The sequence below is a fragment of the Aplysia californica genome, unplaced genomic scaffold (genome assembly GCF_000002075.1).
Source record: "Aplysia californica isolate F4 #8 unplaced genomic scaffold, AplCal3.0 scaffold00962, whole genome shotgun sequence".
In the NCBI taxonomy this organism is placed as follows: Eukaryota; Metazoa; Mollusca; class Gastropoda; order Aplysiida; family Aplysiidae; genus Aplysia; species Aplysia californica.
The window spans coordinates 193703-218517 of NW_004798232.1; the positions used below are offsets into that span (position 1 = coordinate 193703).

Genomic DNA, 24815 nt, shown 5'->3' on the forward strand with positions numbered 1-24815 from the left:
AACACATCAGAACAATAACAAGAAAGAAAAAAATACACACTAACAAAATAAAACACCACAAAGAGGGAAAAATAAAAGTAACTGTAACGTATTCAACAAATCAACGTGGTGACAACAAGTGAGAAAGAGACGAAGTGAAGCTAGGTGAACTTTCTTTCAAAAGTAAAGAGGTTCGGTTTCTTTCTTTTTTTTTTATATTTGACTTTTATCCTCCTATTTGGGGACCAAAAAATGCCAAAAAATTGAGCCACGATTGATTGGTCGCAGCCGCAACAAACGCAGATATCTATGCTAGTTCTATGTGTCGTTATCAATAACCCTCTGTAGACAGCACACGAGTGAACACAACACATTAAGTTTAACTGTTTGGAACTGTAGCGTTTCTTTATAAATATTTACTGCGGACATTTTTTTGACCGATTGAACCATATTGTATACGAACAATCTTTGGTAGGCCTATACTATAATTATAGATCTATATAATATCCGAAATTTGCGAAAGGATGTGATTTCAGAGTGTTCGGAGAAATAGTGCCCAGCTTTATTTTCCCGAACGTTCGGAGAAATAGTGCCGGCCTAAAATAAATGCCACATTGGCATGTTCAGTGGTTCAATTGAACAAAATACCAATACTCGTAATGGATTTAATTAACGAGAAATTTCCTATTCTGACGAAAAACAGAACACCTTCCGATTACATAAATACATTAGAAAAGCAAGCAACACTAGAAACAATTATTTATCACAAGCAGTAGTATTTAAGATCTGCTTCTTTGGTTATTGTGTGAATTGCAAAAAGCAAGACGAACTTTTCCCTGGCATTCAAGATCTTCAAGGGATGCTACTCCCAATAATTTCTTTTTTGACGATTTTGTTTGCATGATTTTCCTCTCTCCTGCAGACGCCGGTAAATGCTAGTTTCTAGATCTAGATCTAGAGACTTTTACAACATTGAAGTCTTACCTGCATTATATTGAGTCGAGTGATAGATCTACGGGTGTGTACTAATCTTGAGATAAACTGATACTCTCTCTGAGTATATAAAAACTATAATAATCATCAGTTGTGAAGTTCAAGTTTGCCTGATCCGCAAAGAAGAGTTATTTAATCTAAAATCTAAATCTACAATCTATCTAGATCTATATCTATATCTAGATCTATATCTAGATGTAGATATCTAAAAGATCAGAGCCCTGCTTTCCCCTGTTGTCACTGTATGTGGTGAGCGAAATCAACTCTCTCCTCTCACGGATGTGTAAAGAGATGAATGTCCATAAAAATAAAACAAACTAGATCTAGAATCTACTTTACTTTAGTTAGCTTCCAACCGTTTTGTGGAACATTTACATACGGAGTGGTTATCCGTACAATTGTGCGAACAACGTTAACAACGTCATTAACAACAAACAGCATTATGACCAAACAATCTAGGGCTAGGCCAAGACGACGATGCTCGACACTCGACTCTATAGGCCTAGGCCTATCGATTACTGAACAGAACAGGTAGTAACACCGCCCGATTACTACCGAGCCAAGATGGCGGCCAGGCCCGGCCTGGGGTAACAGACGAAAAAGTGCCAAATTTCATTTACAATTCAGCCATCAATATTAAGTACGGCTAGACTGACAGTCTAGCCGCCCTTAAGTTTAGGGTCTATAAAATGTAACCTAGTCCCCAATGCAGTTTCAGTTTCATTTTCACTCATTGTCTTTCTGCTCATATTTTAGATCATCTTCTTATCGTGTATCCTTGTTAACTTTTTAAACCCTGAGTTTTTTCCACTGTTACCCAGAGTTTTTACTAACTGTCACCTAAACCTGGAGCACTAGGCCTATGTCTCATAAAATAGTCCCAAAAGCTTGCCTCCAACTTCTGGTGAAACGAAGTGACCGTCCGTTAGGACTCGAGTCCGATTTAGACAAGAGAATTATATTCGGACTCTGAATTGAGTCCAGCATGACTCCTTTCCGACTTCCGACCCTTGTTCCTGAATATTTCCAGCATTTTATGAAACTGTTTTAGATTGGAACGATAAAAATCGAGACGTGATCTTTAACTTCCAGTTAGTAGATCTATCTTAACTGGCCCTCCCTGCATCATTAAGTATGAACAGAACAAACAAATTAAGTTGACCTTGCGGGGGGCTAAGTGAAAATTAAATGTCGACCAATCAGATTGCGCTTAGCTGGGGGAAGAGGTGTTAGGAAGAGGCCGCAGCTGTCGATTTTGTGCGATGAGATTTTTGAAAAAAGTTACTTACAGAAAAACTGTAACACACAACAAACTGAAATTAAACATGTGGAAAGACAGATGGTGGTAGAAGTAATGATGATGCTGTTGTGGTGGTGGAAATGTTGGGCGCGATCTGTCGATTTGCGCAATCCATCAACTGCGCTGCGCGTTTGGTTGATCGAGGAAACGCGCGACGATCCATCGATTGTTGCACTTTCTGTTGATCAGCGGATCGCGCAGCGCTTTTTGTCGATCCGTTTGGTTGCGCATTCTATAGATCATACCCCTGAGTTTTGTTATGTTTTGATGTCGTCCAGGGCGTAATTTAGTTTCACTCTCCAAAGTCAAACCGAAACTGAATGGAAGTAACTGGAAGTCAGGGTTACAATAACCAACTAATCGAAGTGACAATTCGAGTCTGAATAGACAAAAATTATATTCCAACTCTGATTTGATTCCTTATGATGTCCGTTCCGACTTCCGACCCTTGTTTCTAAATATTTCCAGCATGTATTAACATTTTTTCTGATTATAATGACAATTGAGACGTGAGCTTTAATATCCAGTTACTAGATCTATCTAAACTGGCCCTCCCTGCGTCGATCGTCATGTTTATGAACAAAACTAAGTTGAGCTGACCTTGCCGGGGGCAAAGTTAATTGTTTCGACCAATGAGACTGCGTGTAGCGATCGCACTCTCGGCTTATGGGGAAAGAGGTGTTGAGAAGGGGCCACGGCTGTCGGTTTTGTGCGATGTGATTTTTAAAAAAAATTACAGAAAAACTCAACACTCAACAAAATCAAATTAAACATGTGGAAAGACAAATGGTGGTGGAAGTAATGATGATGCTGTATAGTGGTGGTGGAAGTAATGTTGATGCTGTAGTGGTAGTAGAAGTAATGATGATGCTGTTGTGGTGGTGGAAAGACCCTGAGTTGTCGGTTATCGTGTACTTAGACACTGCCATTGGGTAGATCTAATGAGAGTGCAATCAGGGTTAGGCCTATACTTATAGGTCGTGAGTATCACTCCGAACACTTATTCAATATGGAGAGGTTGGTTGTGCTCGAGGTGCTCTTGTTCAAGGAAACAATAAAGAAAACAATACTTGTATAATGAATGTTTAATCAACACACAGCAATTTATCACAAGCCATTAAATCTTCACCGTATTTGGAATACCACATGAAGTACGCAGCCAATCACATCCGTCCAAATACTGAGTACAGGTGCTCGATTTAACGTCGTGTCAATTTATCGGCCTCACTCAACCGTCACCACTTAAAGTTCATCACACAACTCTTCTTAGATGCTCAAACTCAAAGACTGACGAGCTCAGTAAACCAATTTTCTTTTTTTTTTTATTCACCTCATCATCATAGTTTATCAACAGAATTCGCAGTAAGTATGACAAAAAGCGCTGCGCGATCTGCTGATCAACAGAATGCGCAACAATCGATGTATTGTCGCGCGTTTCCTCGATCAACCAAATGAGCTGCGCGGTCGATGGATTGCGCAAATCGACAGATCGCGCCCAACAGAAAGACCATGAGTTGTCGGTTACTGTGTACATAGACGCTGCCATTGGGCAAGGAGAGTGCAGTCTTTTGACTTTTGACACAATTACACAGTCCTAGTAGGTATTTCTAGTTCTAATTCTGGCTTATATAAAATCCCCTGACAACAGTTATTTATTATATGACCTCCTTACACTCACACAACTGACTTAAAACCTGAGTCCAAATAAATGAAACTTTTTTTGCCGACCCAAGTTGGAATAGATAAAACCCACATTCAGACTGGAGTCTGAATAGATAAAAAATCTAATTGGACTCGAGTCCGAATAGAGCTGGCCACGGTGAAAACAAAGGCTTAGTAAAGTCTTTACTAAAAAACTTGGTTCGTGAATAGTTCTGAAAAACAAGCAAAAGCTTGCACTAAATAAAACAAAACAGTTGTCACTAGTATCAGACGCTCACGGCGTCTTGATCGGGAACAGGGATATTACTACCGGACAATCCTAGCGTCCGATGGGGTTTAAAGAGTTTAAAAGGAAGATTCTTTGTAATATTTTTAGTAATAATATATTTATATAGTTTTAGTTCTTGTCTCAGAAATAGAATGTCTTCCATTCTTTCAATAAAATACTGCAATATGTACACTCATGATAACATTTATAATTTATGCATACATTCACACACAACAAAAAGTCTGAGTGTCCAAGTCGATAATTCAGCTTTCTCAATGGTCAAGTTTCACATTACCTACCATACAATGATAATTCTATACCTCAGCTCTCTATGGTCTAGAATATAGATAAATATTGTTTCACCAAGCACTTTATCAACTCTATAAATAAGCTCCCATTGTGGGTTTTGATTTATTTTCAAGGGTTTCTGATTTAAGCAAATGTTTCCAGTAAATTCAAGGGAAGTTCATTTTTGTGCTGGCATTATGATCATGAATGGCAAGGCTGCTTTGTTCCGAAAGAGTTGATTAGGTTGTAGTGTTAGTTAGCACAAATGTGTGTTTGATATATGTGTGTGTGTTAGAGATTTTTGGGGAGCCATCTTGTGTAGTGCATAGGTTAGAAACTCAATTGCTCTCTTAATATCAAAAGCTCAAATCCAACTGGGGTGCTCAACCCAGTATCGGGTGGGAGGAGGAGGATATATATATATATATATATATAGTCTTCTGCGTTCAAATCATTTGTGTAGTGATAGTAGGAAACTTCAGAGATGAATGAGAAAAGGGGACAGAATATGTGCGGCATCCTGGAACAAAAGAAGGAGAGAGAAACAGTGATGTATGTTGTAACAGTTGTAAGAATTGGGATTTACTTCATATTTGCTTCCTGGTCTTTTTCCCAGAGCGACATCAAGGACTTCCAGTCACAGCTGATGAGCAGCATATTGCAATTGTCGTGCTGCATATTGCCGCTGTATGAGCCATGAGTTACGGTGGCCGTGGAGGTCACTGGGGTGGCCGTGGAAATGCACGGAGAGGTGCATATGGCAACAACTGGCAACAGTCGCAACAAGGCTGGTCTAACAATCAAGGTCAAGGCTTCGGGGCTCCTTCATATGGGCAGGGAAACTGGTCCCAAGGAGGACAGGGTGGAGCTGATGGTCAAGGCCTGATGGGACCAGTTCCGACAGGGAATGCATATCAAGGCTACGGCGGAGGTCAAGGAAACACATTTCAAAGCTATGGCGGTGGAGGGAGGGGACGGGGTAGAGGTCGTCGTGACCGGAGAGAAACCCACAGATGTGAATGTAAGCTACAACCACGGTTACCCTTTTGACAAGTGGTGATAGGTAGGGGGGTTGTGGATTTGCTTGATTTTTAAGCAAACTTTGATTTTGATTGTTGGTTTGATAAAGTATGAGTTGAATGTGCTTTTTGACATAGCACGGCTATTTTAAGATCTAAGAGGGACTTCTGTTTTAACTTCCATAACCTACAGAAGAGAGCCACTGAGAAGAAAAGTTCAAAGAACTCCTCGGAAAAACCCACGCTGGAGATTTCGTGAATTAGTGGCCGGCACCACAGCAATGTATTTGTATTGACTTGGGGCAAGATGTAAAACTACACTTGTTACCTGAGCTTAAAAAATATAAAGATGAGGTTCTGTTGCTGTTTTCATGTCTTTGTCTTAAATATTTTTGTAATTATGTCTTAGTTTGTGATTGTGGGTGAGTTTTTGCTTACATGTGTGAATGTGTGTGTATATGTTTTTGCCCCTCTTAATGTGCGCATGTTGTGTGTGTGTGTGTGTGTGTGTGTGTGTGTGTGTGTGTGTGTGTGTGTGTGTGAGAGAGAGAGAGAGAGAGAGAGAGGGAGTTCCTCCAACATTACACGCCCTTGTAGTCAATGTCAACTTGTATCTTTTCACCCCATTCCCTGTTCTGTGTATTTGGAGATTAATCCTTGTAGGTCCTGCTATTCTTCTTTCTCTGTTTTTCCCAGCACTAAACGACCATCATCATGTCAATATGCTTCTGTTTCTTAAAAAAAACTCCCCCCTTCCCCCCTTCCCCCCTTCCCTCCAGTGCCCCCGGACAGCTCCATGGATGGGTCTGAAGAAGGCGGAGAAGGCAGTCAGAGTGGAGGGCGAGAGAGGCCCCCACCTGGTCTCCGTGGAAGAGATATTGGAATGTGGTACGCCAAGAGAAGCCAGGCTCGTAAGGAACGGGAGCAGAAACAGAATGTGAGTTTCTTACCAGCATATAAATGGGAGGTGACAACTTTTTAAAAGTTTATATCAGCGCTTTACCCTTTGAGCCGTGACCTCCTGAGGCTACCGTGCCCCTCTGCCTGAGCTCCTGAGTGATATATTACGTACATTCATAAGATCATCAAAATGTATAGCCTTTCTAGGAAGCTTGTCCAATACTAAATCCCTCTTATTTACCATGCATTCTAGTAACGTCAGATGTCTGTCATGATACCCTGTACCCGACATATTCACTATTTCAAATATTAATCCACACCTGTGCATGACATGTTGACCATGTCAAATGTCTGACATGTTGACCATGTCAAATGTCCATAATTGAGTAGTTGGCGAGTGCTCTTGTGTGGTTTGCTCCTTCTTCCCTACCAAACATGTATTTTTTTCTCCCCTCCTTTTTTTGTGTTTGTTACTTTCTTGTAACACCTCTATTCTTCCGTACTTATTTGACCTTATAAAAATATGGTGTTGCCAGTGCCGTAAAACACTTACTACAGTGGAATCCTGTTATAACGAGAGGGAGGGGACCAGAGCGAAAAGTCAGTTATACCAGGATTCTCGTTATAAGGAATCCAGTAATAAATTCAATGGAAATAATAAAGTAGGTTTAATCTATGAGTTTGGTGTACTGTTTATTTCTTTTTGTTATCTCCCCTGATGATTACATTGTTCAACATGACCTCTAGCCTCTAGGTCTTACTTGATCAAAAATCAAATCGGGTTTCTTTCTCAAGCACTAGCAATGTTGACAGCACGGCGTTGGCGATCAGAAATAATGCGCTCTGGGCTAACTCGCCCGCTGTGTTGTCCCCCACCCCAACACACCCTGTGGTGTGTTTCGTCTGCTTACGCACGTTACTACACATTCACTCCGTCCATCACAGCATTGTGACCTCTCTATCCCCGCATCAGGGAAGTGAGGGAATGGGTAGTGGTTGGCCTAGATAATCTAGACTAGGCTGGTGTATCACACGATGCGTTCTTCTTGTCTGCGCTTACCACACCCTCCCCACTCATTCGCTCCGGCCTTCATTGTTGGCAAACGTGGGCTCTCCTATTGTTTGTTTCGCTCAAGGAGTTGATGTAAGGTCCTAGGTTTCGCTAGATCACCAACAAGTTTCTCAACTGGCGAGGTTTATATGTATAACTGGCCTGTGCTCTGTGCACAGCAGCAGCAATATTCCACTATATCCGACTCCTGTGTGTGTCCGATTGCGCTATAGCAGTATTTTTTTTACAAAGATAAAGAAGGGAAAAATTGGGGTTTTGGAATAGTGTCTTTATAACAGACTTCTCGTTGTTTCAGGACTCGTTATAAGTGGACTCCACTGTATAACTAAAAGAGTCTGTAAGTAGCTGTCATCAGTGTACCTGTCTTTGAGCAACTTCCTCAAAATTTCGTAACTGAAGAATGCAGTTCATGACATATTGTTGTTCTTCTCTTAACTCAACTTTTTTAGTCAAGCTTTTATGTCCCTCACTTGTTAATTTTCATGAAGGCTTATTGCATGTTGATTTTACTGAGTTTCCATCTTTGAGTTCAGCCCATACCCTTCAGTTTGTCAATATATTAAGTTCCAGCCTTAGTAGTGCAGTATAATAAGAGCACAACTATTGTGATAAAAGGAGCAAAATATAAGATATAATGTAAGTATTAAAGTTGTTCTCATCTTTCTTGCACTTTGCTCCTGTCAGAGGCCAACTGTGTCAATGGACAGACGTCAAGAACACCAAATACGACAGCTGCTGACGGACTTAAAGGATTCGGACGACACACCACCTGCCACATCACATTCTGGTATGTCAGCTTCGTCCTCCGCTACCACACCTATGCATCTGCCGGGTGGCGGGAAGAGCAGGAAGCTACAGTCAGACCGGGGCTTCGGTACGGTCACTCTCAGATTTTTGTAATTTTATAATGATATATAAATTTTGTTTAACTTTTGGTCACCATGTGTGATCCAGTGGCAGCACACTTTGTTGCCACTCATATTGAACATTCTTCACAAAGTTCAGGATGGGAAACGCGGGGCAGTGTCAATGGGGAAATCAGCTGCCAAGCAGGAAGTCAAATTCTACAAGCATGCCCAATGCATGAAGCGCAAACTCCACGGGAGCCTAGAGGACCTGCATTGGACAGCAGCCTCCGCACTACAGACTGGGATGTCCATTTAAAGATGAATGAGAAGAAAAAGACTCATGTTGCACTGTGGGCAGCTGGAGTGTTCCACTTTTTTTACTCATGATTTTTTTTTTTTTATGTCTATCTTTCTTGAGAGTTAAAGTTTTCTCAGCACTGAAAGGCTGTTTTTGTATTGATGTGTTTGTCTCTTCTGTAACTAGACTACAATTGTATTATACAGTTGTGCACTACATATTTTCCAACCTTTTCCAAAACCCAAAACAACACACTTTGTGGTCTCTCATATTGTGCTGTTCGGGTCACATCATGGGGTAACTGGTGGGTCCTGCTTTTTGGGGTTTTTTTGTTTTGGTTCTTGCTTTCATCTGTCTTGCTCTTTCCCTGCACTAAATATTAGTCTCTATGTTGGTGCTTCTATTTCCATAAATACAGACATAATGCATTCTGAAAGATGAATAAGAGAGCATGTGTAACATACCCTCCCTGCTATTCATGGTGGAATGTTAAAAACCCTTGATGAGAAAAAGTTATGAAAATGTCAAACATTAAGGCATCTGATGTACACAAATTTTGGAGAACGGAGAACCTCCCTTTTTCCACCCCAAAAAGATAAATTATGATGTTTGTGTGGCCACAGATGAAGAGGAAGACCAGACTGCGAAGAGGCCGAGTAGTGGAGCTGGGGCGGCGTGGGACAGCACTGGCCAGCAAGGGAAGTCACAGACAAGATTTGTGTATCAGGACAAACAGACAGGTGCATTCATTTCTCTTTTTTCTCTTCCCATTTTAACGTTGATGTGCTTTTCTGTACTCCAGTTTAACTGAAACAGTCCTCCTTGTGGATGGTTGGTTGGTGCTCCTTCTTTCCTCTCAAACGTCTTTATCCGTCCCTCTTTTTTTTGTGTGATATTCTCTTGTAACACCTCTTCGGCACTTACATGACTTTATCATGTTGCAAGTGCCGTACTAAGACTTACTAAAACTAAACTAAAACATCCTTGTCCTTTTCCTCCTTCTCTTTTGTCTTTTTTTTCTTTTACCGTCCTCAATGTGTCGCTAGATCTAATCTTGTCCTAATACCTCTTTATATCATCTGTGCTACATCTTCTTCTTCCTCCACCTCTTCCTCCTCCTCCTCCTCCTCTACTTTGTCTTATCTGTAGACATGCAGGTGGTTGGTGGTGGCTACCTATAGATCCCTTTTTTTTTCTCATTCCCTCTCTGTCTTACTTCTTCCTTGCACTAAATGACCATTATTCTGTGATGCACCTCTCTTCACTCAAACAAGCAAACAAAATCATCTGCAGATATGTTCCCTGAGAGCAGTGAGCCACCAGACAACTGGGAAGTTCTAGCTGGCGAGGAAGAGACGGAGGAGAAGAAAGGGGATGGCTCCTGTGAGTGCAAGATCGTTGTCTTTAGCAGACAGACACACACACACACACACATCCACACGCACACATACATACATACACACACCTATTCAATATTCTTTTTCATATGTTCACACATGTGTTCACACAAACGCACACTCATACACATGCATACTTAGAATAAAATGTTATGTCAAAGCTTGTGTTTGACTTGCAATAAAAAGGTTCGTACACTTTTTCTTTTTTGAAGAGGAATGGATTTGTCACAGCACACTGATGACTCAACATGTCCAGAAATAGGCGAGCGCCTGATTCCACCATGTTGTGACACATGTGTTTGTCTGTGTGTTCCTCAGTCTTTGTTGAGGTGGTGCCCCCAGGTGGGGCGAGCAACTTGCCGTTGAAGGAGGAAGAGGACATGGAGGAGGAGGAGGTGCCCAGTGTAGCGGGCGTGGTGCAGTACCTGAGATCTCACGGAGACTATCCCTACGCCAGTGAGGAGCCAGAAGCAGGTGAGCGGGGAGTTGACGTTGGTGTGGTTTTTAGAACTTTTTCCATTTCAAGATGTGTGGGAATTTAAAGTAGTTGTGATTCAGACTTTTCTTTTTATTTCAGGATGATACTTTTGCATCTGTTCTTGATTTCAAGATGTGTGGAGAGTTAAAGTAGTCGTGGTTTGGAATTTTTTTTAATTTCAGGATATCTTTTTCATCTGTCTTGGGTATGTGCTGTGTGATTGTGTGGATGGTTGGAGAGAGGCAGTGGAAGGTCCTACTTCTGTTCTTTCCCTCTTTTGTTTCTGTTTGTGTGTCTTGGTTTTTTCCGCACTATATGGTCATTTGTGTGTTGTTGGTCTCATCTTTCTCAAATAATTGACGCCTGTCTTGGTAGGTGGTTGGAAGGCACAGCTGATAGGTCCTCCTTCTTTACTTTTCTGTTCTGCTTGTTTTTCTACCTGTCTCGCTTTTCCTCAGCACTAAATAACCCTCATTGCATCTCTGACATTACCTACGTGTGTTTGCTAGGATGTGAACTCCCTGAGAACTCAGATAAAAACTAAACATGTGTACGATGAATAGAGCAGGTGGTTAGACGGTACTACTGGTATGTCTTTCTTCTAATCTATACCCCCCTCTATTGTTCCTGTTTGTCTGTGTCATTTTTTTTCGAGCATAAAGTGACCATTTCTTGTGGTGGTGAGCTTCTGTTTATTCAAACAAACAAATAACATAATTTTACGTTTCGGATTACCCTTTTCTAAATCTTTTTTCTTTGTTTGTCTAGAGCCAAGAGGAAGGGCAGTATCATAAATAAATGTTTGCCTCTCCTTTAGAAATTGCCTCTGATAGTCATGACGTTTTGACACAACAACAGTAACTGTGCGCTGTTTCTCTTTACAGATTTTGCCAGCTCTGTGCCCCAGTCTGAGAACCCAACCTTAGACAAGGAAATGCAGGAAACATCCCGCAAGCTGCTAAACAACCCGCAGTTCACCAAGATGTTAGAGTTTAGGCACAAACTTCCCTCTTATGAAATGAAAGAGGTGAGATCAGGGGATGGATTCATGTGTCGCTGGTAAACTATACCTATTTTAGGTAAAACTAGTGAGAAAATGGCAATCAAAGTTCTGTAACTCCCAAAAGCGAAGAGTCCTTAGAAAGTGCAAATATCTTTTGTGTTTCATCAAATTTTTTCAACAAAATCAACACAAAAATGTGTTTTTAAAAGGTGTTGAGCCAAAAAAAACAACCCATTTTAATAAAAATTGCCAAACAAGCGGAAAAATGTTCCTTTCTTCGATATAATTATTTTGACCAGCGTCTGATGTATCAAACATATATGGTCCTTATCTCTCCTTTTTTGTGGTTGTTACTCCATTAACACCTCTAATCTTCGTCACTTACATGACCTTACTGTGTTCCAGATGCCGCAAAACTCTTACTAGAAGGCACCACTGGCAGGTCCTACGTCTAATCTTTCTCTTTGCTGTTCCTGCCTGTGTGTCATGCTCTTTTTCTATTCTAAGTAATCATTTTTGCTCTGATATGCTACTGTGGGTGGGTGGAGGATGCGACTGGTAGATCTTACATTTTTACTTTCTCTCTGTTGTTTCTCTTTGTCTGTCTTTTTCCCAGCACTAAATTACCATTATTGTGTCAATGTGCTTTTCTCTACTCAAACAAACTCTCCCCCTTCTTTTTTGTGTTTGTTACTCTCTTGTAACAACACCTCTAATCTTCGGCACTTATATGACCTTATTGTATTGCAAGTGCCGTAAAACACTTACTAAAACTATTTTTAAAAACCTCAAATAAATCTGATGTGCTTCTCTTTACTCAAACAGCCTCGGTTTCTATTGTGATGCCCTGTTCATCAAGGGTTTGACAGACTATGAGACTATCACTTGACCTTTTAATCTTTTCTCTGGGCTGAAGGGCACACACTCAGTGGGTGGTTGGCAGGTTCTCTGGTAATGTTTGCTCCTTCTCTCCTATTTATGTTTTCTTTTTTTTGTGTGCGTTTGCTACTCTCTTGTAACACCTCTAATCTTCGGCATTTATGTGACCTAATTGTGTTTCAAAACATGTCGTAAAACTGTTACTTAACCTAAACTTTCACTTCACCATTTAATCTTTCCACTGAGCTGAAGGGCACACGCTTAACGGCTACTGAATTAGCTACAATAATAACAACAACAAGGGTGGCTTTTCTTTGGAGAGTATTCGAAGAGGTTGGACTGCCTCACCCGCCAGCTAAGAGAGGTGGTGGCTCTGGCGAAGAGCATGCTCTGCAGGGCTCCAAACAATTTGGAAGGATAGGTTACCACACACACACGCACGCACACACACACACACACACACACACACACACACACACACTCGACAACAACAACTACAACCTTTTCCTTTACAGACCCTGGTGTCGGCTGTACAGGAGAACCAAGTCCTGGTCGTCAGTGGCGAGACAGGCTGTGGGAAGACAACTCAGGTCAGTGGACGGCAACATGCTAGGCACAGAGTTATCTGTCTTATGTTGCGTTGTGCACATATGTTACATTTTCTTGTGTTGTTTTTGTTTGACTGTTCAGTAGTACAGAAGTAAAAGAATTTCCCCTAGCTCCTTGCAAGGTGGGTGGTTGGAAGATTCCAGTTGTATGTCTTATTTCTTTCTTTTACCCCTACTGTTTCTGTCTGTTCAGTAAGGAAAGGTTCTTACTCCTGCCTTCTATTTACTTCTTGTGCATTTCATCAAATGAGTCTGTCTGTCTGTATGTGGTGTATGTTTGTGTGCTTGTATGTGTGTGTGTCTGTCTCTCTGTTTGTGTGTGACGTACTGAGTGAGCATAGGTGGTCACTGCTGCCTTGTCTGAATTTACTCCCCGGGGCAGTGCCACTGACTGAAGTGTCTTTAGGCCATTCCCAAAGGGGGAACATTTCTCGTTCAAGCATAGTAGAATTGTAAATGGGCTGACTCATGTCACTCTCATAACTGTGCCTGATCTACAACAGGGAACTCCTGCTTTTTCTTTACTGATCCTTACTATTGTCATTTTCCTCTACTTCTTTTGTATGTTTGTCACTCTCTTGTGACGGGCTATTTTGGAGTGCTTTGATAGTCGAAACAGACCTTGTGCTGTTGAAGCCAGAGAGGTGAGCTGTCTAAGTCTGATTCCGTGTAAAGACTTCTCTGTTGACAACCTCCCCTTGGCGCTCATATGACCTTATGCAGTTGCGAGCGCCGTAAAGCCCTCTACTATAAAAAAAAAAAATGTCTGAGTTTGTGCATTTCACAAAGTGGGTCTCTCTGTGTTTGTTCTTGTCTGTGACTGTCTATCTCATTGTTTGTGTGGGGCAGCATACTGAATGTGTGAATGAGTATTTATTTATCACTGTCTTCTCTGAACTTTTTTGAGTTCGTCATGTCCATATGTCTGTCTGTCTTTTTATTTTAGGTTCCCCAGTTTATCCTGGATGACTACATAGAGCGAGGCTTGGGCTCCCAGTGTCGTCTCATCTGCACACAGCCACGTCGAATCAGCGCTATTTCCGTGAGTGACATAAAGCAACGAACTCAAACACTTACTCACTGCTCACATGCACAGAACCATTCACACTCATATACGCCCACATTTTTAGGAAGATGCAAATATATGATCACAGACACTTTCTCTTTTCTTTCTCTTACTTTGTTTCTCCTTCTTTCATTCCCCTTTCTTTGTCATACATGCTGTCTCTCCCTCTCTCTCTCCCTCTCCCTCTCCCTCTGTCTCTCTCTCTTTCTCGCTCTCTCTCTCTTTCTCTCTTTTTCTCTCTCTCTCTCTCTGTGTCTGTCTCCTCTCTCGTTCTGTCTCCTCCCCCTCTCCTCATCTGTCTCTTGCTCATGCACGCACACACGCATGCATACACAGACACACACACACATACACACACACACACACACACACACTTATGCACACACATTCAGGCAAACACACGCATGTTTATGAACGTCAAAATGTACAGAGCATGCTGTGGTCTTTTGTGTAACATTCACACTTCTGGTCCCAGCATCTGAGGCTGGTTTTTTTATTTCTCTCTGATGGTTTCAATTTGCCTTTTGTGCTTCTGTATACTTAAAAATAATTTGCTGGTGTATAGGATAGAAAGGTTAGTGGGAAGTGTACCTAAGTATGGTTGGGCAAGGTTTTCTTTGTATGTGTTTGACCATAGTGTTTGTGAGCACTTTTGAATATAGTGTCAAACTTTGGTTATAGTTTTTGTAAAAAATGTATACTGACCTCACAAAAAGGCTTAGCTCCATTATAATAAGATGCCAAACTTGGGTTATAGTTTTGACACAGTATTCCCTCACTGCATAGTCGATCCCTTTCTTGTCATGTGGTCTTAGGTCCCCTACCTACTTGACATTGCAGAATTACATTTCAGTTTTTGTTTTTGATGAATAGCAGAGTTTACATACAGACAAAGAGGTGATTGGAGAGTGCCATTGGTAGATCCTACTTTCTTCTTTTCGTCTGTTGTTCCTCTCAAATATACTTTTTCCGTGCACTTTATGACAATGACAATCTTTATTCATCTCTCAAGGAGAAATTTATAACCGTTATTATGTCAGTGTGCTTGTCACTGCTCACAAAATCAAACAAGCAAATGTTCATCCATGCGTATGTCTCTGTGTGTGTGTCTCTCTGTTCATAGGTTGCGGAGCGTGTGGCTGCAGAGCGTTGTGACCGTGTCAACGACAGCCAGCAGTCAAGTGTCGGGTACCAGATCAGGCTGGAGGCGTGAGTCATTTCTTGTCTTATAGGGGAGGGGGGGGGGATGGATGGAATGAGGAGGAAGGGAGGAGGGGGGGAAATGTCATTTGTTGTCTTAATGGGGGATGGGAGGAATGGGGGTGGGATCTGTTAATTTTTTTTAATCAACGGGAGATGAGGGTTTTTTGTTGTTGTTTTGTTTTTTTGTTTTTTTTTTTGGGGGGGGGGGGGGTTTGTTGTTTGTTTTTTTAGAGGGGAGGGGGGAGGATTGAAGCTCTGTGTTATTATCATATGTTTCTAATTCTCTGACGTCTGGTTTAATACTTTGTGGATGGTTGAAGGTTGCCCCAGGTGCTCTTTCTTCTTTATTTTTTTCCTTCTTTACATTTTTCCCTCTATTGTTTCTGTCACTCTGCTTTACTTTTTCCCTGTACTGAATGACCTGCTCGTTCTTTCCAATCAAACATCTATTGTCCTTATCTTTCCTCTTCATTTTCTTTGTGTTATTCTCTACGAACACCGCTAATTTGCGGCATTCATATAACTTATATGTATTGTAAGTGCTGTAAAATTCCTACTAGAACTAAAACTTAATGACCACAATTGGGTCTTTGTGTTTTTCTGTACACAGCAAACCGATGTCTCCTGTTTTTTCTTAAAACCCCTTCTGCCTTATGTCTTTTTCAGCAAGAGGCCAAGGTCCCAAGGTTCAATTCTGTTCTGTACAACTGGTATTGTGCTCAAGTTTCTGGAGAGTGACCCGTGAGTATTTCACTTGGAAAGCGGTCTAGTTGTTAGTTAGGCTACCGGACTCCTGATAGTGAGATTGTGGGTTTGGGGTTCAAAGCTCAGTTGGGCCTGAGGTTGTGTCTTTGGGAAAGGCACTTTTCTCAGATTCTCGTTAGTGTGTTAGTGTTTTTGTGCCTCTAAAATGACCATGTGCACAGAGTGCTTCCAGAGAAGCGGAGAATGTCTTTGAGTGCTCTAGGGTCTTCTGGGGTAATAACATTGTAAAACACATTTAGCTTACTGTAGAGCACGTGTGTGCTCTATATAAATGCAGAGTGATTAATGAGTACTGTTAAAGTTAAAGTGGTGAGGTATTTGTTTTCCCTCCATGACACACTCACTCTCCCCTCTTATCACACTCACTCTCCCCTCTTATCACACTCACTCTCTCTCTCTCTCTTTTATACTCCTTCTCCCCCCTAAACCTTTCACCCCTTGTCGTGTTTGTGTCACATATCAACTGGAAGTGCTGCTGACATGTGCCATGTGTCTGTCAAGATTTGCTTGCTTGTTTCATGATTAGTTTACCCCTGACATGTGTTAACAAGAAACTCACTCCTGACGTGTGTCATATCTGTGTCATGTGTCATCAGAAAGCTGCAGCGCGCCACTCACGTCATCATCGATGAGATCCATGAGCGTGACCTTCAGTCCGACTTTCTCATGATCATCCTCAAGGACCTGCTGGCCGTGCGGCGCGATCTCAAGGTCATCTTGATGAGTGCTACGCTCAACGCAGAAATGTTCTCCCACTATTTTAGTGAGTAGAGGGTGACCACTCTGTATGAGTGTGTGTATATGTGTGTGTTTGTAGCATGTTCATTTGAATAGTCACTTGCGGACTGGGCTTTTTATTGCATTTTCCGTGGATTGGTAATAACTGCTGTTTTTAAAGTGAAATTTCTGCATTTCCCTTTTTTCACCTCAATTAGTTAAAGTTGGAATTTAATTGTATTTTGTGTATTCAAGATTTCTTAGTTTCTAGTAGTGCAGATTTTTCCGAGTGGGTGGTTGGAGGATACTTTGGTAGATCCTGCTCGTCTCCTCTTCTTTCTCTCTGTTGTGCTTGCTGTCTTTCTTGTTTTCAGTAGTAAATGACTGTTGTTGTGCTGATATGTTTCTAATGTTAAAGAACCTGTTTTTTCAGACGACTGTCCTATGCTGAACATCCCAGGCTACACATTCCCGGTGAAGGAATATTTACTGGAGAACATTATAGAAATGACAGGGTGAGTGTTTCATTTACTTCATCATGGAATGTGTGTAGGGGAATGTTATTGTCATGAGGAGGTATCACTTTTTCACTCTTCTACGAATATTTGTGAGGCTTGCTGACAAAATAAGTTTAGTTACTCCTAGGCCTATGAGAATTGCTGTATCAAATCTATAGGTTGAGTTTGTGCAGTTCATTAGTATGAAATGATAAAAGATATGTTTAACTTGAAGTAAATAGCTTGAGTTGAGAATCTACACATTAAAATTTCACCCCTGTGTCATTTTTTCAGCCAAAATCTCCATTCGCGGAATGGGAGAAGTGGTTTATTTTGTCAGCTTATCATGTTAAATCTGATCTGAAGTGTTTTCCTGCATTTCATGTTTTTGACTGTCAAGGAGGAATTGAAGAGAGAAGTTTCATTCTCCAGAACTGCTCTTATCGTTTTCTCTGATAAAGTTATTCTCCTCTAACATTTGTCGACTTCTCAACCTCTTTGTAATGATGAGAACAATGAAATATTCAGTTCATTTTAGGAAAGGTACTTATGTAAAGTCTGGCCTTGTCCAAGGGCATTTTGTTGTGTCATGTTTGTTCCTGTAGACAAGTAGATGGTGGGTGTGGGCTCTTTGGTCATGCTTGTATCTTCCACTGGAAGCGGGTGATCGAAATATACACTAGTAGCTCCTACTTGTTTTCTGTCCCTTTGATGTTTTTATTGGTCTCTTGTCATCTTTACAGAACTTTATAACCATTATTGCACTGCTTTTCAACACTATTACTTTACTCAAATATTAGGTACCCAAGTTATTTTACTTAAATCAAAATCTGCTTGAGCCTTTACAAAGTCAGAAGTGACTTAAAACCTGTGACTTGCCTTGCTATTGCTCCCCTCAGGTACCGCCTCAGGGAAGGCAACACGGGCTTCAGAGGTCGGAAGCGAGATACGCAGAAGGATCGGGAGGAGCGCGAGAACTACATGGTGTGGCTGAGGACTCTGATAGGGAGGTAAGCTGGGCGTGTCTTTTAGTCTACTGTTATGTGTTTGTGTGTCTCTTTTCTGCCCCTCCCCATCCCCCTTGCTTTTTTCCCTGCAGTAAATGACCATTATCAATCTGATGTGCTTCTCTTTATTCAGTTAAATGAACAATTCTCTCTCCTCCAATCCCCTTCTCCTCATTAAAGGTATGATATGAAGACAATCGAGGTGCTCAACAAGTTTGACTACTCGTGTATCGACCTCGACCTTATCCAGCATATCATCCACTACATCTGCACGCAGATGGAGGTGAGTAACCCCAAGGGTACTTGTGTTATGCATGTGTTATGCTGATTGTAGTATGTGTGTTTGTGTTGTTAGACCTACCCTTCCATCGACTGGAATTTTGTCATCATACGTCCCAACCGGCTCTCTGACCTACTTTTTGTGAATGTTAGACGGGTGCTCTGGTGTGATTTGCTCCTTATTTCCTATCAAACATCTAGTGTCCTTGCCTCTCCACCTTCTTTTATTGTGTGGGTGATTGGCAGATGCTCTGGTGTGTTTTTCTCTTTCTTTCTTATCAAACACCGTTCGTCTTAATCTCTTTTTTAAAATGTGTTTCTACTCTCGTGTAACACCTCTAATCTCCAGCTTTTATAGGACCCAAATGTTTTGCAAGTGTCATAATACTCTTACTAAAAACATAAAATGTTGACGTAGTTTCCTTTCTTTTTGAACCCTAGACTTTTAGTTCTCCCTCTTTTTTTTTTTTAATTAATCTTGTTTCCCCTCTAGGTCATAGGTGTGGTTGATGCTTGATCCACTGCATCACAATATTTTATTTACACACTCTGCTGATACATTTTTAGCGAATTTTCCTACCATCCTTTGTGTCTCTTGTGTCCTTCTTCCCTTGGGATTCCATGTGTAGAACTAGTGAATGGTTGACAGGTCCTCTGGTGTGTTTGCTCCTTTTTTCCTACCAAACATCTATTGTCCTTATCTCAAACCTTTGGCTCTATATATGACCTTGTTGTGTTGCAAGTGCTGTAAAACTCTTACTAAAACTTTAACCCTTTCCATACGACATGTTTTAACATCTTTTTCATACGACGTCGGGAACTCTGTGCCACCACTTTCAAAAGAGGCAATTTACTCGTTTATCCGATCTGTACGCTTTGCCTAGCAGTCTGTCAAAATGATTTTTTGAGAAATACTATAAGTTTCAAAGAGATCTTCGTTCTAGAAGTATTCTAAAATGTGAAGAATACAAACCCGGGGGTACAAAATGACCCAGGGTGTACGGATAGGGTTAAACTTCTATGTGTAGAACTAGAACTAGAATCTCTACAATTTCCTTCTCCCCCAGGATGGAGCTATCCTCGTGTTTGTGCCGGGCTGGGAGGAGATCAAGAAACTCAACGAGATGATACAGAAGACGGCACAGTCACGCTCAGGTTAGTGGGTGGCTGGAGGGCGCCACTTGCAAGTCTTGCTTCTTTACTTCAATTCTATTGTCTATTTCACTTGCCTTTTTGCATACACTGTTTTCTTGTCAATGAGCTTTTCTGTTCTCAAAATGATCAAATATGAAGGGGGCAGAGTTTTGTTTGTGTATTTGTGAACGGGGAGGATGGGGTGGGGGGAGGTGAAGAGTGGAAGGGAAGCAAATGGAGGAGATAGGGAAAAGGAGAGGGAGGGTCAGGAAGAGGGTGGGGGGTAAGGAGAGAGGGTTTGGAAATCAAGAAACTCCTCATGATGATGCACCAAACCACCAAACCCTGCATTTATGGACAGGTTAAGATGGGTACATGGGTACAGATTTTTTAAATGTGTGTGTGTATGTTTTGGAGGAGGGGGGGGGGAGTGATGTCAAAGGAAAGTTGTTAAATCCAATCTGAAGTGGCTTTTGTTTGCATGCGCCAAGATGTATTCTTTTTCACTGCTAATTCCTTGTGTAGCAAGGTCAGTTTACTTTTTTTGCAATTCTTAACCGTGTTATCTGTTTCTGTGTGGATACCCATCTGGTACGTGGGTAAGCTAACCCTGTGTGTGGTTGGAGCGTTCTCTGGTGTGGTTTGCTGCATCTTTCCTATCAAATATCTATTGTCCTTATCCCTCCTTTTTTTATGTTTGTTACTTGCTTGTAACACCTCTAATCTTCGACACTCATATAACCTTATTGTGTTGTAAGTACCGTAAAACTCTTACTAAACTAATTAGGTTGACCCCTTCACTGATTTGCCCTTAACATTATAAACTGTTAGGTGAGATTATAAGGGTAAGTCTGGCAGTGAATGAGTTAGAGGGTGCCACTGGTAGGTCCCACTTCTTTTCTTTCCCTCTGTTCCGCCGCATTGTTATTTCCCAACACTAAACGACGTGACAGTTATTGTATTATTGAGCTTCCCTCTGCTCAAACAAGAATTTAACTCTTCCAGGCTCGCTGCGTGTGATCCCACTGCACTCCCTCATGCCCACCGTCAACCAGAGAGAAATTTTTGACCGCCCTCCACCAGGAGTGAGGAAGATCGTCATAGCTACCAACATAGCAGAGACCAGGTACTGTGTTGACTGAGAAATCAGTTTTTATTTGGCTAAGGAGTGGATTAAGTATTTGTTCCATTATATTTTATATCTCATTTTAGTTCCTTTATTATCATCAAGTACCAGCAATCATGGTTTTCCATGGTTGGCGGGTGCTCTGGTGTGGTTTGCTCCTTCTTTCCTATCAAACATCTATCGTCCTTATCTCCCCTTCTTCTTTTTTATGTTTGTTACTCTCTTCTAACACCTCTAATCTTCTGGCACTCATATGACCTTATGCAGTTGCGAGCGCCGTAAAACCTCTACTAAAACTTTTTTTTAAACCCATTCAATCCTTTGCTCAGATGTTCTCAAAAAAGATACATTGTTCTGATCTTTCCCAGTCACCAATCTGTTTAGGCTCTCGAGTGTCCCAGAAACTGAAATTGTCTTTTCCAGAATGTTTTTATCAGCAAGCGGCCCACGTGGGCTTTTTTAAGTAATACCTCATTTGATGTCTTTTTCTTTATAGTTTATCTAATTTTTTGTTCCTTTGTATTTATGTAATTTTTGTTACTTCATATTTCATCCCATTTTTGTTCCATTGCAGTTAATCTAATTATTGTTCTTTTATATTTATCTTATTTGTGTCCTTTAATAGTTGTTTTTGTTCCTTTATATTTCGCGTGTCCTTCTGTTGTGGTTCAGGCATTATATTCACAACCATAAGGTCAGAGATGTAGTGTCCTTGGGAGAGATGTCCTCTTTTTCTTTTTTTCATTTCACTCCTCGGACTGTTGGAGGGTGCCTCTAGTGTGTCTCACTTCTTCACCCACTCTGATATTTGTTTCTCTCTTGCTTTTTTCCACTGAACAAAGTAATCACTATCATGTGCCTCTCTTCCCCAGCATTACCATCGATGACGTGGTGTTTGTCATCGACTGCGGCAAGATCAAAGTGAAAGACTTCAACCCAGACATGAACCTCACGTCCTTGGAACCACAGTGGGTGTCCAAGGCCAACGCTAAACAGAGGCGGGGTCGGGCTGGCAGGTGAGTCTTTTGTTCCCTCTCCCCAAATGCACACATATGATACCACTTAGACTAGAAGTACAAGGTATTTCTATTTAAGAGAATGTTTTCACCATATACAGTGAAGTCCACCTAACTGAGACTGCCAAATTTTCTTTGATTTAGCCGGGTTTGTGGTTTAGAGAGGCTTCTCGATAAAAAAGAATAATTGGGGATTTTCTTTTTTAAGTTTATTGATGTTTTCAGATTAACTATGTCGGTTTAAGCTGCTCTACTGTATTTCCATAACATGGGGAGAAAAAAAACCTCACACTCCTATTCTTAGAAGATTTTTTATAGACAAATGACTACAGTAATATGAGATATGTTGATGAGTTTCCGAATGTGCTCTGCTATTGCTACTTCATTACTATCCCTCTTTCTGTCTGTTTGTTTTGCTTTCCCTCTTGTAGTAATTGTCCGCCTTTAACAACAGTGGCCCAAAAAAAAACACCCGCAAGCATCAAAAGACACGGTTACGATAATTGTGGTACAATTGGTCAACAGCACAGATGTCAAACTCCAGGCCATTTGGTCACATCCAGCCCAACGAACTATTATATCCAGCCAGCAAGAGCATTTTAGATTGTCCATCCTAAATATTTCCATAACACAGAACATTTTTCCAAGTGTAAACAAACTTGTTGCCAAGAAAAAAACACCCAGCTCTGACTCTCTAGTAACACTTCTAATAGCAGGTGGTTGTCAGATGCTCTTGTATGGTTTGCTCCTTTCCTGTCAAATATTTATCATCCTTGTCTCTTCTCCTTCCTTTCTTTGTGTGTTACTCTCCAGTCACACCTCTAATCTTCGGCTTTAATATGACCTGATTGTGTTGCAAGTGTTGTAAAATTTAATAAGTAAAAAATATTTATCATCCTTATCTCTCCTCCTTCTTTTCTTTGTTTGTTACACTCTAGTAACAACTTTCATCTTCGGCACTTATATGATCGGATTATATTGCAAGTGGGAGAAACTTTTACTAAAACTTATATCAAGTTAACTGTGCTCATGTCTATGTGTCCCCCAGAGAGTACAGGTGATGTGCGTAGTCTAGTGGTAAGGCTACCAGACCTGTAATGGTAACATTGCCTTTGGGAAAGGCACTTGACATGATTTTCCTATTTGGCTCAGTCCTTTTGGAAATGAAGGATAAACCTAAAAGCCATTCCTCTTGCATAACCTATTGGTGTTGAAAAGGGCATTAAACCTATACCATTTCACCATTTTTTTTATTTTACAGAGTACAGCCGGGCCACTGCTTCCACCTGTACACAGAGTTCCGCTATCAGCTGTGTCGAGATTACCTCCCGCCAGAGATGTTGCGCACACGACTCGAAGAACTCTGTCTTCAGATCAAGGTTTGTACCACCCCAAGGAAATAAAAAAGAGGGGCTTCTGGTGTTCCTTCACTCTTTCTATTACTAGTTTATCCGTGCTTTCCTTTAGCTCAGCCCTCTTTCCTTCTTTCACACTCTCTTTCATTCATGCCTACCTTTATTTCAGCCCTCATTTGTTCTTTTACTCACTCCTTCGTTCATGCCTGCCTTCAGTACTGCTTTCTTTCATTCTTTTTTTCTTTCATTCAGCCATGCCTTCTTTCCTTTCATTCATACCTTCTTTCCGTCCTTTCCTCTTTCATCTATTCATTTAACTGCTGTGTTCCTTTATTTATTCATACTTATTTTCTTTCATAAATTCAGAATTGCTTTAATTCATTCTGTCTTTCCTTTATCTGTTCAGTCTGTTCCTCTGTAGTCATGAGGTGCTCACTGAGGCAGATGTTCAAGGTTTCTTTTTCACACCACAGAGCTGCTGAAGTTTTAATCCTGTTTCTGACAAAATGTGGCTGTGTCTGTGCTGATTTGCCTTTGGCTTCAACTCATCAGTGTTTTCATGAGTTTTTATACACTTCTGTGTGTACATGCATATGTTTGCCTTCATGTGTGTTTGGGTTTTTTTTTTGTGTTTGTGTGTGTGTGTATGTGCCTGTTTGTGCATGCAAGTGAGTCCTGTAGTCCCTACTTGTTTTGTCCTGAGCTCAACTCTGATCACATCACGCGCCGACTCCCCATCTACCCCGTCCCTGTGTGTGTGTGGGTGGTTGGTGGATGCTCTGGTGTGGTTCACTCTTTCTTTCCTGTCAAACATCTATCGTCCTTACCTCTCCTCCGTTTTTGTTTGTTACTTTGTTGTATCACCTCTCATCTTTAGTCGTGCTAAGAACTGTCGTGAATGCAACCAACTTTTGTTTTGCACGCTCACATGACCCTATGAAGTTGCGAGTGCCGTAAAACTCTTACTTAACTAACTCTAATCTTTGGTTTTTATATAATGTATTTGTGTTGCGAGTGCCATCATAAAACTCTTACTGTGGGTGGTTGGAGGGTGCTCTGGTGTGGTTTGCCTTCTTTCCTATCAAATATCTATGGTCTTTATCTCCCCTCCTTCTTTTTATGTGTTCGTTACTCCCTTGTAATCCTTCTAATCTTCAGCACTTATATGCAAATGCCGTAAAACTCTTACTAAAACTTAATGATATTCTGATGCATGCTTTAAAGGTCATATGAATACTTATAACAAGATGATTAAGGTGGTAGAAGCTTAAACTGACCTAATTGTATTGCGAGTGCCATAAAACTCTTTCTGAAACTAAACGAAAACCCTCGCTATGTCATCTCGCAGCTGCTCAAGCTGGGCCGTATCGTCCCATTCATCGGCAAGGCCATGCAGCACCCGTCCATGGAGGCCATCACCCACGCCGTGGACACGCTCCGAGAACTGGTGGGTAGTTGTGCGACTATTTAATCCGTCGTTATTTCATGTCTTTGTGTCAGCACCTGTGTGTGGTTTAAAAAAAAGATATGATAACGTATACAGTGGAGTCCGCATAAACCGAAATCAAGGGGACTGGGGGATTTTCTTCAGTGTTGCCGAGTTTTCAGTTTAGAGAGGTTGTTCAAATAGAAGAGAAAAAAATCAGAGCTTTTATTTT

General features: G+C 41.1%; 1 protein-coding gene across 2 annotated transcripts in view; it reads left to right on the forward strand.

The window, feature by feature from the left end:
* Positions 1-808: 808 nt before the first annotated feature.
* LOC101845366 (ATP-dependent DNA/RNA helicase DHX36) overlaps positions 809-24815 on the forward strand; it is a gene marked incomplete in the record, with an annotated part of 37046 nt that continues 13039 nt past the window's right edge. The window contains 21 exon segments of one of the 2 annotated variants that reach the window (XM_013089488.2): positions 809-907; positions 5107-5511; positions 6289-6446; positions 8166-8355; positions 9251-9367; positions 9921-10010; positions 10343-10498; positions 11387-11529; positions 12900-12974; positions 13939-14034; positions 15182-15267; positions 15928-16002; positions 16623-16789; positions 17177-17258; positions 18140-18250; positions 18428-18530; positions 19594-19681; positions 20666-20786; positions 21659-21802; positions 23064-23181; positions 24506-24604. In XM_013089488.2, the coding sequence (XP_012944942.1) occupies positions 5187-5511; positions 6289-6446; positions 8166-8355; positions 9251-9367; positions 9921-10010; positions 10343-10498; positions 11387-11529; positions 12900-12974; positions 13939-14034; positions 15182-15267; positions 15928-16002; positions 16623-16789; positions 17177-17258; positions 18140-18250; positions 18428-18530; positions 19594-19681; positions 20666-20786; positions 21659-21802; positions 23064-23181; positions 24506-24604 (2544 nt within the window). 2 annotated transcript variants of the gene reach the window in all.